The 18,337-nt window shown below is 31.3% G+C and overlaps 1 protein-coding gene across 3 annotated transcripts; it reads left to right on the top strand.

Annotated features, from left to right (window-relative positions):
* The first annotated feature begins 862 nt into the window (after positions 1-862).
* LOC106064983 (small glutamine-rich tetratricopeptide repeat-containing protein alpha-like) lies at positions 863-13,864 on the top strand. 3 transcript variants are annotated; one of them, XM_013223685.2, is made up of 13 exons: positions 863-991; positions 2,299-2,406; positions 3,192-3,307; positions 4,142-4,223; positions 4,352-4,451; positions 6,409-6,513; positions 6,667-6,805; positions 9,266-9,364; positions 9,686-9,723; positions 9,999-10,028; positions 11,522-11,587; positions 12,181-12,302; positions 13,189-13,864. In XM_013223685.2, the coding sequence occupies exons 2-13, from the start codon at positions 2,307-2,309 to the stop codon at positions 13,191-13,193; spliced, it is 1,002 nt and encodes a 333-aa protein (XP_013079139.1). In that variant the 5' UTR covers positions 863-991; positions 2,299-2,306; the 3' UTR covers positions 13,194-13,864. The 3 variants fall into 3 exon arrangements, with proteins under 3 accessions (XP_013079139.1, XP_013079140.1, XP_055885282.1); XM_056029307.1 differs by lacking the exon at positions 863-991 and adding an exon at positions 1,023-1,041; XM_013223686.2 differs by lacking the exon at positions 9,999-10,028.
* The last annotated feature ends 4,473 nt before the right edge of the window (positions 13,865-18,337 follow it).

The raw sequence follows: 18,337 nt of genomic DNA, 5'->3' as shown, positions 1-18,337 counted from the left end.
ACAAAGCACGCTTACCAAAGTGGAACATGGAAGCCGTCAACGTATAACATTAGTCTCTTAGAAAAACCTAAAAATCCGTGGGAAGAGACTAGTGTGAAGAAAGCTTGCCGTTCAATGCAACGAACGCCGCGGGAAGACATATTATGGGCCTTAAGTCTAGGTAAGTCTTAATTTGTGGAAAAAAAGACCCCTTCCTTTAAGCTTGCCCTACTTGTAGGCTTGTTCTGTTGTTGTTTTTTTTTCTCTCTCGCAGCTTTTGGTCTCGATCTTGAAATGTAGGCCTAAATGGTCTATTTAAAAGTGCCAATAATATAAAATAGGCCTATATAATCGTATTTTATAAAAAAAAAAGATGATTGAATCATACACGTGTTCCTACGTCAATATATTCATGCATGTTAATCAATTACTTAATTCCTGCCAATTTAAGTCATTAGTTTTCCTGGCTGATTCAGGCAACCCATCCCATGCTCCAATAGCACAATGGACGGGAAGAAGGAGCAATTGTACACATTTTTCCTAGGATATGGAACAAGGAATGTGCCTTTATCTTTGTGCCTTTCAGAGTATTTTAAGTTTTCTATCCTGAAGGGTTTCTAAATTTAGAGATTTTACTAAAGGTGTTAGGCTACTTAATCACCATGCTCTAATCAAATGTGAATATAGGCATAATATCGAGATCTGTTTAATAATTTTCTTTTCATTGATATCTACCCTAAAGTTAGAGCTAACCGATTTTCTTTATCTTGAAATGCAAATGCTCTTTTAGAGGTGCCAAGAATATAGACAAAATATTAATATCTATTTAATAATTTTCTTTTTATTGGCAACTACCTTAATGAACTAACCGATACCGAAAAGTCGGAAGTATCTGTCATTTCCTCCAGAAAAGGGAAGCTACTAGCTAAGCAAACGGCAGTGCTGTGTTTATTAGATAAAGATTATTTGAAGATACAGTTCTAGATCTAGTGATCTACAGTCTAGATCTAAAGTAAATGGAATCTACAATTATTTCTTCAAATTAAAATATCTCGTCTCTAGGTTTATAACGATATGCAATAAATAATACACATGTAGACTAGATTACGTAGGAATTGGATCTAGAATAGATCTAAAAATCTAAATCTATCAAAATCTATGAAAAATTGAAATTATGAAATAATCATATTCATATCTATTTATAATTTTATAAATTAAATAAATATAGAATGATAAGAATCTAATGATTCTATTACATACAAATTACAATCAATGAATCATCATTCTGATTCTTATGATTCAATCATCTAATTAGACTATGATAATGTCAATAATGATCTATCATAATCTATGACAGTCTATGAATATGATTACTATGAACTGGATTTTTAAATTTTATTATTTTAATACTTAGGTCCTAAGTTAGGACTTTGACTTAAAAGCTAGATATGTGACAATATGTCTTATTCAACCTATTATTAATAATTATATTATTATTATTTATATAATAGAGTCTACCTCTAAGACCCGTCTAAGTCCTCTAACTAGAATGAGAAAAAACTAAGGTCCACTACTACTCTACTACTGTCTAAAGGCCTGGTTGTGGCTTGAGTTTTAAGTAGAGAAAGGAGCAATTTAGAATGGGGAAAAGTACCACTGACCTATCTGTCTTGAGTCGGTGTTATAAGAAATTGATATAAAAAAAAAGAAAATTGAAAGATGATTACATTTTTTAAATACAGTAATTATAAAGTCTTCCTTAGTGCACTGAGAGTGTTCTCTAACTTGCAAAGCGGGTAATGGTGACAGTGTTCATGAATGTCAGCGCTAGACCTTATTGACATGACCCTCTTTGACATCTTATTTTATTGTAACTAAGTGTAGTGAATTATAAAAACATATCTCTATTTTTATAGACAAATGGATGACAAGAATATTTATTAAATGTTTGCAATTTTTTTCCTAACCATTGTGGTGCTATAAAAATCAAACATAAAAATTGCAGTGGCAGGGCTTAACCTTTTCGTTACACGAAAATGACTATAATTGTCATATATTTTCATTCAGGGTACTTTCTAATTAATTTCACATGCATGAAGTGATTGAGTTGTGGATTGTTTTGAGCGTTACATTATTTTCAACATTTTTGGTGGACAAAAAAAACACATAATTTTTTTACCATAAAAGTACAGCTTCTTTTTTTTTCCATTTAATCACTTTAATATATATATATGTATCATTCTAGATATATATCTTTTAATGTTGAATTAGAATACAAAGATGTATCATTTTTATTGAACACCTCTTTCCTTATTTCAGCCACAAGAATGGCTGATGTTCACCAGTTGGTTTTCTCAATACTGAAGTTTTTGGAAGATCAGAAAAAATCAGGACAACTAGATGATGAAGCTTCAGAAAGTTTAGAAGGTAATATTTTCACCCATTAACTAATTGCTTAAGAAACATTTTTTTAAAAGTCCTGTATATTCATAACCACCTTCCCCTGCTGATCATAAAAATTGGTAGTGAGTAATCAGTCAGCATTTTAATTTTGTGATTTCCAGTGTCTCGTTGTTGTTTCCTGAAGCTTCTGTGTTCACCTAATCTCATCAGACACAACATTAGTACTATAATAATAAAGGCAATGTCTTTGATTCCGAGATTATGTATGAGTGCAGTATTTCACATGACTAAGTAAACCCAGTACTAGATGAGTTAAAAGATAGAACAAGAAGGAACTGTTACTTGAGTCAAAATGGGTGAACAACTTTCAGCACAATATACAGAGCTTTTCCTAATTAAAAACATCTTCTACATTTATTTGCAATTATATGTCCTTAGTGTAGTGAGAAAATTCTAGATAAAAATAATCTTATTTTAAAATAGTGTTCAATTCCCTTAAAGTCCTGATATATTTATATTATATGCTTTATTTAGACATCCAGAACTTAGGTTGTAGTATAATTTATTTTTCACTATGTTACTCTATGTCTGTAGCCATATTTGTTACAAAGTTGATTAGGGGCAACTTGGCTTTGGTATTAACCAATGATGATTTTAGGTGTATTTGCTTAAGTTGTTAGTTGAGTGGTTTTATCTAAAAGCAATTGTTTAGCTGTAAAATACTGCTGTTTTTATTATGTCATTTGTGAAATGTGAAATTCATTCTGTTGTATCACTCTTTGAATAACAAAACATTTTTTTCTCTACAGTTGCTGTTCAGTGTTTAGAACAAGTTTATAAGATTAACACTAGTGATGAAGAGCATGCTAGAAAATATGCAGTGCGGCAAAACTTGTTGGACATTTTTAATGCCCACTTAAATGAGGTTGGTCTATTGTAGTGGAAATGTTAGAAATATTTCTGATCTATCTCCAACTATTTTTTTTTTTTGCTGCACCTTTGGGCATTTCTTTATTTAAACTGTAGCTGGCCTCCTCCAATTTTAGGATGACTGTGGTTCCTCTTGTCATTATTAGAGCACTTTTTTCATCTGTCAGTAGAGCTCTATTCTGGAGATACTTTCTCATCCACATTTTAAGGTAGTATTGGTGATGAAGGACCCAGCTATTTTTCATTTTGCAAACTTTTCTTCAAGAGCTGTGGCCAATGCTTTTTACTGTCCATAGCTTTCTTAGTCACCATCTCTCTCCACTTTTATAATAGTGAATATATTATATGATTGACATCTTTAAATGTTCACACTGTCTTCTTTCTAATTACTAAGCTTTCTTTATCTAGCCCTAGCAATTCTACAGTGAAATTCCTTTCAAGGGAGCAATGAAAATGGTGAAAAACATTTCTTTATCATCTTTATTTCTGGCTTCAGTATATGTTTGAGTGAATTGCCATCTCAATAAAATAAATCCCACACAACTCCCCCTTTGTAAACACTGCACCCACCCTTTAAAACTGTAAACCATATCCTTTTTTAATGCCCCTTCCTAATCCACCTTAGGCAGACCCTACTACCACTCCAGCCCAACATAACCAAGATCCTGTACGGCAGTGCTGAACAATTGAAGAAAACAGCACACTATTTTTCTTTGGCACAGTCTGCATTAAAAAGCTGGCTAGAAGAAGAGTAAATTGTTATTATTCCTTTGCATTAGAAGTACCATACACAATAACATATTTATATAAGCAATGTTTATCATTCCAGACTGAATCAGATCTTGCATCACTATCATTACATGAAGCTACTCCAGAGCAGAAGGAGGAAGCTGAAAAGCTCAAGAATAAAGGTTGCACATACTTATCATTATGTTATATTATTTAGCCAGAATTGTGTATATTATTTAAAGTGTAGTTTTCTAATGGACTAAAAATCCCTCTACATGACATTCTTAAAACATTTTTTTTTCTTTTACAGGGAATGAATTTATGAAATCAGAAAAATATTCTGATGCATTGGAAAGTTACTCACAAGCTATCAGATTAGATGCAAGAAATGCTGTGTATTTTTGTAACAGGTTATTTTCTGTCTACCCATATTAGAATATAAAACGTAACACTGACTTGTATTGCTGTGTGTTTATGTAAAAGACAAACATTGATCTAGTAACGCCTAGGCTACACTATAGTTTTAATAGTATAATTATAATAGATCTAGTCCTATCCAGACATGCCTACAGTCCCGCATTATGCGGAACCGTCCCGCAAAAGCATCAAAAAAGCTCACATGTTCCGCCGTTCCGCATTCACGATTTTTTGTTCCGCCAAGACTGAATTCCGACACAAAAAAAAAAATCGCCGATTTTTCATTATTTATTAATAATGCGAAATGAAAATACTGAATGCAAAATAAAATATATCTAGGTCTGTGTTTATTGTTTACATTTCATCTCCTCCCGGACCCGGTGTGTCCTGCCTAAATGTACGAAGATATGGTTGAACTACTCTAGGTCTAGATACTAGATCTATTCTTAGAATCTATTAATGCTAATAAGCCTAATTTTCCATTCAAATCCCTTTCTTTTCCCGACAAAGGCGCTATTCTGAATTCTAACACTAACGTGACTAACATGACTAACTCAACTGGTTTCTAGATCTAAGACTAAGTTCTTAACTTCTTAGCCTTAAGTTTAGGTTTCTAAGTAATCTAAGAAAAGGATTTTTTTTTCAAATACTTGAAATAGGTTATTAGAGATCTAGATCTAGACCTAAATGTAATTAATTAACTTAGACACAGTAAGGCTAAGGCCTAGATCTAAATAAGGCTATAGTCTATATTTCTATATCTACTTATTACATACTAGATCTACATTAACTACATACATTGTTGATACATAGTATAAATTAGTATCTAGAGAGTCTAGATCTAGCACTAGATTACTAGAAACTAGATTTAACTATTTTAACTAGAGTCTAGATGATAATAAATCTAGATCTATCTTACTTAGTATCTAGAGAAATAGAATTAGAAGGTGATAGATCTCTAGATTTCTATGTATCATTATCATATGTAAAAAATTTAGTTCTCAATAAGTCCATAGATCTAGACATAAATATTTAGATTCGATCTATAATTAATATAATTATTATAATCTGTGTTCTTAGACTTAAAGGACTTATTACATGTAGGTCTAGTCCTAGACTAGTACTACTAGTAGACAGACTCTTAAATTATTTTAGATCTAGCACTAGAGACAACTTCTAGAGTGACTAGAGTAGAGCTCTAGAAAAGGATAGATAATCAAGTAGATCTAGAATAATCACATAGGAGTTAGAACTATTGATTTCAAACAAAGGACATAATTATGAATTAAAGGTTTTCTTACTTTTAATTATATTAAACTATTTACATCTAATTTATAGGAAGCAAACTAGTATTGTTATTAAAGTAATATCATTGAAGTTTTATTTATATTGCAAACAATATGGCTGACAAACATAAACGCGTTTATGTTCCACATTGGGGCCCAAAATTCCACATTTTCAATTTGAGTGTTCCACATTCTGGGTCTTGGGGGTAGGCATGTCTGCCTATCTATTAATCTATCTATAATTATATTAATTAAATAGTCTGCTCTATAATATATTTTGAAAAAGTAGAAGAGTTATCTTCAGGGTCATTTTGGTCCATCCCATCATAAGTATCATTTAAAATTGTTTGACAGCTAGATCTAGATATGTATATCATCTGAATCGCTATCAATAATGTATCCAGCCATGTCTATTTTTATTTACATATTCTCAGTCCATTACACTACGTCACTTCCGCTTTTGGCCATTGAAGCTGATTTTCAAATCTCATTATCTTTTACACTTTCAATATACTTTTTCTAATATAAATACGCTTTTCTAAAATCTCAACTTTTTAGGAATTAACTTTAATGCTATCTAATATCAAAATCAATCTCTATCTCAATTTAGAAAAAAACCTCTTCAGTTGGTCTTTAAATTATTTTTTTATCTACATCATCTCAGAGCTGCTGCTTATAGCAAGCTGAACAAACATCAACAAGCAATAGAGGACTGCAATAGAGCTCTAGCAATTGATCCTAGTTATAGTAAAGCTTATGGTAGAATGGGGTAAGTCACAACATCAAACATCGGCTGTTCTCTTTAAATGTCAACATTGATTTAACATTACAAAAAAAAAAGATTCATTTAAAAAAACATTAGACAAAAACTTGTCTTTATTAAAAACTATATATTATTGTATTTTTGTTTCCTTTCCAACAGTATTGCTTTCACTGCACTAGAAGATCATGAGAGTGCATTTGAATGTTATAGAAAAGCTCTAGAATTAGATCCAGACAATCAAAGTTATCAGAATAATTTAGAAATAGCAGAACAGAAATTAAAGGAATCTGCTGTTCAGGTAAGAACCAACAAACATTTTTAAGAAATTACTTATTTGTAAAAGTCAGGGGGACGACGACAATATGAGCCTAGGGCTTCACTTGCATCTTTGATTTAAATTTTATTTTTCTGTTTATTTGTTATTGTCCTATGTTATAATATACAAATTTAAAAAAAAGTGTCATAGGCACAATCCTGTGTTTATCGCAGATTTGTATTAGTAAGTTAGGCTTTTGAAAAGAAAGTTTTCACTTAACTTTATCTTAGCATATGAAGCAAAAAAATTATTTTTATATTTTTGATTTATCTATTCAACTTCCAAATTCATGGGAACTGGGTGGAAAAACCTAAACACTGATCTCAAAAATGACTCTAGCAATTTTCTTAGGAATTCAAAAGAATTACTAGCTAATTGACCACACAAGAGGGGGGGAGGAGAAATAGGGGCAGGGTAAAAAAAAAAGTTCCATTTTATACAAATCTTATCATTCATTAGTTATTAAGAGCAAAATTAAAGTGTCTCAAAAATCTGTTTAGTCTAACTACGTTGTTAGTTTCATTTCAGGAATATTTAATTTTGATAATCTTACTGCACTAATTTAGAAGTTAATAATCTGACTGCTCTTATTTAGAAGTTAATAGCCTGGCTTTTTATGTTGAAATTAATACTCACATTTGACTAGAGTTGCAACATTAGTAAAATCACTAAACTGACTTTTTAGGACAGAAGACTAAACAGTAGAGTATCAACATAGGTGTAGCTAGCAATGTGCGGGTGTTGTGGGCATCAAGTGGTGATCAAACGTCCCCCAGGATGTATTAAGTTCCTATTCCCTGAGCTTCTCAGTAAAAACTGAACATAGTACATACATGAACACATACAAACTACTGTATTTGAAATGTAAATAAAAAATTAATTTACTTTGCTACTTTGTTAGACTCCTATATTCTTTCTTAAGTTAAATGTATAATGTCTTAGGAACAAAAATGTTTTGCTCTTTTAATTATGAGCTACCACACCAGGCATCCTATAAGCTAGCTATGCCACTGAGTATCAATATTAATACTAAACCACAACTTAAAAATACAAAAACACAACCTAATAAAATACTCAGACAAAGATGAAGGCTCATTTCTTATACTAATTGTTACAAATTCATACAAGTGCTCCTTTTTATTTAGTGCCATTAGAGAATAGAATGGGTTGCCTAAATCAGCCAGAAAAACTAATGACAGATTTTAAGTCACTAATTAACATGCCTGACTAGATTAACATGTAGGATTTAATTAATACATAATGCAGTACTAACATTCTTTACCCTGTCCTTAGTTTTCTATTCCCCTTGGCTCCTGAGGAAAAAATTAGACTTTACACAAACATGCATAAAAACAAAGTACTGGTATTAAAACTTTTAAATGAACTATTTTATTTTGAGAGAAATACATTAGTATCTTTATCTCCTAAATTCTTTCTTGGTATGCCAGTCTTCTCAGCATGTAGACCCCTCATTCCTTCGATGGACCTGGTGCTGATACAGATGTAGATCTAGTATCTTCATTTACTGTCACTGTACCGATTTCGTCTAGATCTAGATGATCGTCGAGTCAATCTCCATTTCACTATCATTAGTATCATTGCTATCATTTTCTAGATCTAGTTTGTTTCTTAGAACATTGAGGATATAGTTCACTGCTTCATGCAAAGTTTATTTTTTGGATTAGCCTACGATCACCTGAATCAATAGAGTGTCTTTTCAATCAATTTACCATTTAAAAAAAAATATAAAACTCATGGGCTTGCTATTATTGTCTTTACCATAAGTCGAATATTTTTACGTGACATTTTTTTTCTTTTGTTAAAGCCTCCGCGCGGTGTTGATTCTTGACAATATGTAGATCTGACTGGAAGTAACGCTGAACTCAACTAATTCAGTAACACCGGCGAAAGGCCGAAACAATCAAATATGTAGTCAACGCTGATGTTGTTCTATAAAGATATTTAATAATCAAGAAGGGAATCGTCCGATGTCAGCTATGTCCGTAAATCCGTATCTATTCTATTGTACTCAAGTCTACTACTCTACAAGAAGCGTCTTCCTTTTTGCGTCGCCTAGAGCGTTCTTATTTTTTAAAGATCTGTCACGTCACTTGTCGCTAATTAAAACTTTCCCCTTATTCCCGAAACAAATAACTAATTCCTAATCATGTCATAATGCTTTACATTTTTAATTACGATCATTAGGTTTAAGGTAAGGTGCGCGAGACTGATATATCGGTCTGGCGGGGCATGGATTTTTTTTTTAAACAGACCGATAAATTGGGCTGGTGGGTTCAAAAGGTTAAAATTAGACAATTAACATTTGTTTATTAAATTAAAATTGTCACTTATAGTCTAGTTTGAAATCTTTTAAAGATAACTTTTTATACTGGATATACAATTTTTGTGACCAATAATCTCTATCATAATTTCATTTTACAGGCTGGTTTTAATTCTGGAAATTTAGGAAATATGTTACGTGGTGGTTTAGGAAATATGGATTTTGGTACATTGTTCAGCGATCCTAACATTATGAATATGGTGAGTTTTGTCATTTGCCTGCGATTCCACCATTATGTTTGTGTTAATGTACTTGTATTTTAAAAAAAGGGGTAATCCAGCTTAGAAATCAATAATATTTCACTTCTGATGATCATGATTTAACTGATTAAATCAGTCTTTTCTCCATGCCATGAAGCCATTTTCTTCTTTGTACCATAAGTAAAAAACAATGACATGCTGATACTTACTAAGATGAGAGTAAAGAAATTCTAGTGCTGTATCTCTGATTAGACTGCTGTTTCTAAAAAAAAATATTTTCTTTCCTGCATTTATTATAATTTAGTTTCATTCTTTTTTAAGGCTACAACAATGATGTCAAATCCTCAGGTTCAACAAATGTAAGTTCTTTCTCACTATTTAGTTTAATGATTTTTTTTTTTAAACAAACAAGCCTTTGGCATTTCATCTCATCATCTGTAATAATTGACGAAGCATTAAAAAAATGTCATTATTCAAAATTATTTAAATACCGGTAATAGCATTTTTGACTTTTTGAAAACCAAAAGCTAAAATATATTCTATAGAACAAAACTTTAATGAATCTGAAAATGTCTCCAGTGTTTTGGGAGTATTTAGAGCTGTATTTCACAAAGTACATATTTACTTTTTTCAGTCAGGAAAATTTATTTTTAAACTCTGACAGGTGTGTAGTATTGTCTTTTTTTTTTTTTTCGTTGAATGTTTTAATTTTTTTTTCATAAAGAAGATTGCTATTTCATAAGTCCTTGAGGCTAGACAAAAAATTGCTGATTACTGTTTAAGTAAAACACATTTCTTAGATATCTGTCAAACCCATTCTTTTTTTGTTTGTTTTTTAGAACAAGGTGCTATATATATATATTTATAGCACAAAAGTATACTTATTAGCTTGCCCTTTCCCTCAAAAAAAGCTTTGAAATTATTTCGCCATGTAAAAATTACATTTGCCTAATTTTGTTTTTACAAAACTGACAGCATATAAAATTTGGCTTTAAAAATAAATACATTTTCTTTTAAAAAACTGAAAAGTAGATCTGTTAGATAATTTGTTCACTCAGATTGTTGAGAAGAAAGTATGAATTGAAGAAAACTAATGGTAGAGCATAAAAATGCTATGGAGAAATACACTATTTTGAATCTTTCATTGATGAATGGTGGACATTGACATGGGTTTCTTAAGGAGTTACATTTTTTTATGTAGATATTCGTTGTAATTTTATAGTCAGGTGCTGGTTTTTCAAATTATTGAACAACTGTTTAGTTATTATAGTTTAGAGAATTGTTGATTTTTTTTTTATTATTATTTTCAAATATTTGAAGCATACTTTTTGTTTGAGCAGTGGTTTTTAAACTTTTTAGAACCACAAATATAACAAAGAAATTCAAATAATTTTTCTAGAAGTTATCAAGACATTAGTACAAAAAACTTTATAATCTTTTTATTTTGTTTGTTTTTTGTTTTAAATTGAGGAATTGTTTTTACATCCTGATGTTTATGCAACATGTAATAATTTCAGTCTAACCCTAATAAATTTAAACGCTTATTTAGAAGAGCATCTTTAGCCTATTTACTCTCAAGGGTCTACAGAAAATTATGGAACTGTAGTAGTACTTAACACCTCAAATTTTGTAGTAATATACTGCAAAAAGAATTCTGTTACATGTACTCTAAAGATAAGAGCTATAAATATTTAACCATAAATTTGTGATCATCACTGCCTTCAGAGCTCAAAGTTTCATTTGGTTTCTGTCATACTTAATAAAAGTTAAGAGGTTGTAGTTTTCATTACACATTTCTTTGCTACATTTTAAAAAAAAAAAAAAAAATCCATCATAGTTTTGGAACCACTGACATTTTAAGGATTTTTTTTTAACATGTTAAATTTTGAAATTATATTCAACAAAAAAAAAATATCAGAATATCTGCAGAATAAATACATCTATATTTGTATTTCTACATTTTTGAAAAGTTTTTAAAATATAGGCTGGTAATTATAAACTATTAAAAGATTTTCATACTTTTTACAATTTTAGCTTAATTAAAATAATCAACTATAGTAAAAAGATTTTGTAATAGCAGATTTGGAATTATCATTAGTTATAATTAGTTATTCATTTGTATAAATGATATATCAAGCAATGGCACTTCTCCTTCAGGTTGGCAAGTCTAGTAAGTGGGACTAACCCAGCAGAAGGAGGTGGCTTTTCCAGTTTATTGCAAGCGTAAGTTCTAACTTTGTCTGTCTAGGTTGCATTGTGCCATTAATATTTTGACCACATATACTCGCACAATCATCCAGAGAGGCCATGCATCTGTCTAGGCAAATTTTGTGTCAAAGAATAGATATACTGTGTTTTTTCCCTGATCTGAAGCACAAATTGTTTTTTTTATAGAATATTTGAAAAAGGGAGTATTTATCCTTCTTCTTAATCCTTTTAAAATCTAGTGGAACACAGAGCATCAAATTCTGTTCTGGGCAATGCCCCTCATTAGAAACCCTGTCCATCCTGCTGTCTTTGCTTCTTGTTCTACTGCTAGTCAGGGAAAGTCAACATCGATAGAACAACAGACTGTAGCCATGTTGGTTATTACAAGAAAAATAAGTTAGAAGTTGAAAAAAAACAACAGTGTCATCTTTTCTCTTCTTTCTCTTTTTGAGCATCCTTCCATTATTATTTTAATATGCAAATTCATGTAACTATAAGATGCTCATTGTATTATGATTCAATCTCTTCATGGACATTTTTGCTTTGGTAATTTTTATACTTTCAAAGCCTGTGAATATTCATAATTACAAAATATACTTTCTGTTTAGCTCACAGCAAATGGCAGCTCAGATGCAGCAAGCGAACCCTGAATTAGTCCAACATTTACGAGAACAAATGAGAACTCAGGGTGAGGGTCCAGATATTAACAAGGAACAGACAGATGGAAAAGGTATTATTTATACTTTATAAAATCTTTTGGCTTATATTTAATAGTAAATAAATTTGAAACATTCAGGGAAGTAACATTAATGTTGTTGTCTACACACATTTTAATTTTTGGTTTAGATTTTTAAATTTTGAATATTATTATGTACCCGGTACACTATTAAAAATAATTATTTAGTTTATGCATTGCTGTCAATAAACAATGTGGGATCATAAAATATAAAGTATGTAGATTTAATTATGAAAGTTTAGCTAATTCTAAAATAAGCTAGCGGTTTTATTGATTTTTTTTACTAAATCATATCAAGCATCCAGAGCAAAGCTTGGTTTGATTCACAAGGGTTATGCATATTACATCCAGAGCAAAGCTTGGTTTGATCCACAAGGGCTATGTAGATTACATCCAGAGCAAAGCTTGGTCTGATCCACAACGGCTATGTAGATTACATCCAGAGCAAAGCTTGGTCTGATCCACAACGGCTATGTAGATTACATCCAGAGCAAAGCTTGGTCTGATCCACAAGGGCTATGTAGATTACATCCAGAGCAAAGCTTGGTCTGATCCACAAGGGTTATGTAGATTACATCCACAGCAAAGCTTGGTTTGATCCACAAGGGCTATGTAGATTACATCCAGAGCAAAGCTTGGTCTGATCCACAAGGGCTATGTAGATTACATCCAGAGCAAAGCTTGGTCTGATCCACAAGGGTTATGTAGATTACATCCACAGCAAAGCTAGGTTTGATCCACAAGGGTTATGTAGAGTTACTAACAATGGCTGAGACACTTGTATGTTGGATATTAGATATCTACATTGTAAATAGACATTTTCTTGGTAAGATATTGAAAAGTCTCTTTAACTTTTCTAGTACTCTTTGTTTCTCCACAGATTGACCTAACTACTGAATTGTTATTCCAAGAGTCATCTGTTTATCAAACTTGAGAAGAAAAAAAATGCCCTGTTTTTGTTATCTTGAAATTGGATTATGCTTTTATATCATAACTGACTTGCCCATGCATGTTTCTGATGGAATATGAACTTATTGATACCATAAATTAACTGCTCATTTTATAAAATTATTATTGACCAGCGAAAACCTTTTCTTCACGAAATTATTAGAATAATAAGGTGAAGATTTTTATATTAAAAAGTATAATTGTATTGTATGTTGAAGCTAGGGAGTTACCAAATAGATTTAACTTGGACATTGAAATATGTCTTTCTACAAAAGTATTATATACCGTAAGGATGAGGATTCACAAGCTGTTTTTTTTTTTTAACACTTAAAATTTTTATTTGGTGGAAGCATTTTTTTAAAGAGCTTTTTCTTCATTTTCTCATCTAAAATAATTAAATTAAATTTCTGGTTAGTTGTATATTGAATATTGTGTTTCTGTCATTTTTTTTTTATCTCAACTTATTACCACATTTGTTTATTGTATTAAAAATCAATTTATGGTGCAACAAATTTTTTTCCTATGGAGCGTATTACATGTGAATTTTCATTAATTTTTTTTTTTACTAAAAATAAATAAATAAATAAACAAAAATTCAATACTACTTACTATTTCTTTGCTTTACTTTTGTTTAATGTTGCACTAAAATGTTAACATGTAAGTATATCTAAACAGTAAAAAATCAATTTTTCTAAACTTATCGTAATGGCCATTTTTTAATGTCATCAAATCAAAATCTTGGCATAATATTAGAAATCTTTGAAGATTTGAAAAACTTGATGATGCAATCAATATTTTATTACAAGCCAGATAGGGTAATTTTTTTATTCTGTGGTTGAGACTTTTTGTTTTCCTTCAGAGATGAAACGTAGTTGCTACATAGCTTCGGACTTGAAATTCTTTGCAACTTGGCCAAAATATTATGAATCAGTTATTACTTTTTTTAAAATATATATTATAAGAGAAAAGCTGATATTCATTCATTTATTCAATTTAGCTACTAAACACTAGAATTGTATTTCCATTTTGTATGAACTCTTGTAAAAAAGCTCAGCACTTTAAGGGTTAAGTTGCATTATCAACATTCAGTGATTAGTTCTGAGCTTTAGTGTGCTATTTCAAATCTTACAAGGTACTAAGAATCGTAAAATATACGTTTCAAATCATGTCATAAAATGATGTATCATGTTAGACTAAAGATGACCACTAGTTTATATAATCTTAGAACTTATGCACCTTGATTACCTGAATACCGGTACATATTTTTAAAAACATTTTTGGCTTGAATAACCAGAAAATACATTGCAGGGTTGCCACACTTAAGGCTTAAATATATTCCAAGGTAGGGTCTGAAATTCCTTGTTACTTGTGTGTACCAAAAATAATCTTTTACCAAGGTTTATAAATAGAATAACTTTAAAGCACACATTTTAGATTAAAATAAAAAACCCTAACAAAGCAATATTACTTGGTTTTGTAAACTTAAATTTTAAAAATATTTTCTTTACAGGTTATAAAACATTTGATTTCTTTATTTTTGTTACTTTGTTTTATGTTCAAAAGGAAAATAATATATCTTAATTTGATACATTTTATAATTCTTAATTTTTTTCCTGTATGATTTTCGCCACACTTTGAACTACATTTTTGTCTGCCTTTCTTCTTGGGACAATGTCCTTAGAAAACAGGTGTTACATTTTTCTTGACTAAAGCAGCAATAATGCTCTTTGACAGTTTCTCTTCTGTTTAACGACTGATTATTTCATCTTAGTAGATGTTTTTTTTTAGTACCTTCTTATTTAGAAAGTTTTTGTTTATTTCAAGACTCTAAAACCTCAGTCTTGTTTGTTGAGCTTCACTTAGAAGTTCTTTACCAATTATAAAATTATCCTAACCACTAATAGATTCTAAGTGGTTTAAGATCATTCTCTAGGCTACATATTTTTTTCTAAGTTAGTGACAGCACTCTTTGTTGGTGGAGGAACCTCTGTCTACAGTTGCTTGTCCTTGTCAAAGTAAAAGAATCTCTGTAAGAACTTTGCAAAGCCCCTTACATTCCACTTGTCACAACAGACTGTAAAAAATTGTATCCAACCTCTCCACTGTCATGCCAAAATGTTATCACATCAATAAGTTGAATGTCATTGCAGGTATGAAATTGAGCCAAAACTTGTTAAAAATCATAAATTGTTTTGTCAGTGTCTCTATTGACAATTTCAGATTGATCAAAGCAAGTAGTTTTCTAAACCAACTTGCATGTGATTGTCAATTCTTCTACCAATACTGAACAAGCACCTAAAGACATTTTTTGCATTCCATTTTTACTTGCAGAAGTTGCTATCTGCTGACAGGTTTTTCTGCCCTTAAAAAAATCAAAACTTTTCTTCATTTGATTTTGTAATCCAGGGCAGCATTCTCTTCAAAGTTGTAGCACTATGTATAACACTTCTTTTATGAACAACTTAATCTCTGTGGCATTTTATGTCTCCATAGACCATATTTTCCCTTTGCAACTTCTTGTGTGACTAAAGAGGCCAATACTTGATACACAGCTGTGGTCACAGGTTGGGCATATGTAATCACCAGGCACCGTTGCATTTTCACCCTTCTTTCTATTACCGTTGTATATGGCATCTGCAATCCGGGGCTCTTCCTTTATGCCCGCTCTCCATGTGGAACTATCCATTGCCACTTTTTCCCAGCTGCTAGTGTAGATTTTGAAGAGCTTCATGTCACGTTTGAATACATCAGTATGCCGTAAAAAGTGAGCGCCATACAGAATGTCTTGTGGAAGTCCACGTAATGGCATTCTTAATCAGCTGCAGATATTCTGGTAAACAAACTATAGACCAAACACAAGAATACAAATTCTTAAGCACAACTATATATTAGAAGCTGACAGAAAATGAACACTGAGAAAGTGTACAGCTAACAGCTATTGAATAACTGTTTCATGGAAACTGCATTTCCACAACAAGTCCTAAAAGACATTTTGTGTCACAGATCTGGACGAATTGGTCAGATCCTCACCATTAAGGCTAGAACAGAGAAATTTGAAAACTTAATTCAACTGTCAGTCAAAGTATTTCATGGTAATTAATCATCACATAGGAGCCCAGTTCGAGCTCTGGTTGTTATGTGTGTGTTTGCAAATATATTGTTCTTGTTATTTTAGCAATGCTGACGTTGACTAGCTTGAACCAATAAAATAATCTTATCTAAATCATTAACTAGGTTAGAAGTTCATCATCTATTATTTATTGAACACATTCCTTGACCTATCATAGGCAATCTAGAATTCATATTAGCTGGTCTATTTGAAAGGACTTCCTCCTACCTAAATCCAGTGCTTTTTTTTTGTGACGGGACGCACCGGTATGGCGTACTGGCACCTTTTTCAATGTGGGGAAAAAATTATTACTTTTCTTGTATTTTAACGTTTATTATTAATTTATTAGTAGTTAAAAGTTCAGCAATTCACCGAGTACCGGCACCTAATTTAAAAAATAAAAAAAAAGCACTACCTAAATCTATAGATATCACTATGTGCATTATATCTTATCTTTATCTCCTTGTTCTTTCTAAAGCGCATTAACTTCGTGCTTAGAAAATGATTATGTATTCACCTCTATTACCATATTCTTAACACAATGTTAAATGGGTCTACATTTATTATGTTTAGCTTTTATTCTATTGTTTAGGCCTACAGCCAATGGCCACATGTAAGCAATGGCGTTGTAGTAACTTAATTGGACACTGTTTTATGTCACCCGCTGTATTATTGTCATTCCCTTAGTAGTCTATATTATCAAGTGCACTGATCTATCACATTGACTTGCACTATTTGTATTTTAAAACAGTATGTGATTTTCTGTAAAGTCTGATTGACGACAAGGCTTAAAAGAAAACAGATTGTATTATTATTGTATTAAATGTGGTGTCTGATCGCAGTTACAGTGTCTGAGTTATAACCTCTACACCTGGAATCGATTCTTAGCACCCATTGCTGTTTCTCAACATTGCATCTCAATTTTACCCCCCCCCCCCCAAACCTCGAGGGTTCAGTTGGCCTACATTAGGCGGGCAATCTTCATCTCAACTAGAGATATCAGCCTACAACACTCACCTCTGAGAGGACAACTAGACATTGGTACACTAGAGCAAAGACAAAAAAATAGGTCACTGGTATCAACATACCAAGCAGTTCAAGTGATAATCTAAACTCTCTTAACTACATACATACTTCAATTGTATTATTTCTGTCCACCATCATTATCCTTTAACCAAATGCATTTTATTCATTAAATATTTGACCTTTATGTCATGTGTCCTAATAGCGCCATTACTAATTACCTAAAATTGAACTAAATTGCACCAGCTACACATGGACCATTGAATTCCTTTTTAATACTTTTCTGTTGGTACTATTTATTTTAGCTACAGGTTCAAGATTATACATAAAAAAAAAAAAATGAAATTATTTCATGTGGGGAGAAATAACATTTTTATTCTTTTATGTAAGTTATTGAGGATATTACAGCTTTTCTTACTTAAATTTACTTTAAAAAATATTTAATCTCTCTTATAATTTTGTATTTAAAATGGAACTTGTAGGAACTTAAGAATGTCTGCACACTTGTTATGGAGGTAGGGGGGAAACAAATTTAAGAATATCAGGAAAGTAATACAGAGAAAGCAAGGAGGGGTGAGATGGGGGAACACAGCCTGGTGAAGAAATGACGAGGGACTGATTCATTAAATGGTGATGTAGACTTTAAGAGAAAAAAATGCTTATAAAACCTCCATATAAATAAATAAATTTGGATACACGTCATTCAGACGATAGCTAATGCCCAGGCATTCATCTCATTTCTATGAGATAATCACTTCATGACTGAAGGAAGCCATAGAGATTTATTTTGTGTATTTCATCAATGATAGAATATTTTTTCCTTGGGTATCCTGGACGTTTTCAACCAGAACAAAATTGTTTGACCTTTCCCAGTCATAAATTAAACAGGAAAAAAAAAATGACCATTGTTGAATCATTTAAAAACAATATGAAGTGAACAGGAGACGAG

The sequence above is a fragment of the Biomphalaria glabrata genome, chromosome 5 (genome assembly GCF_947242115.1).
Source record: "Biomphalaria glabrata chromosome 5, xgBioGlab47.1, whole genome shotgun sequence".
Lineage (NCBI taxonomy): Eukaryota > Metazoa > Mollusca > Gastropoda > Planorbidae > Biomphalaria > Biomphalaria glabrata.
This window is presented reverse-complemented; position numbering and strand designations above follow the sequence as displayed.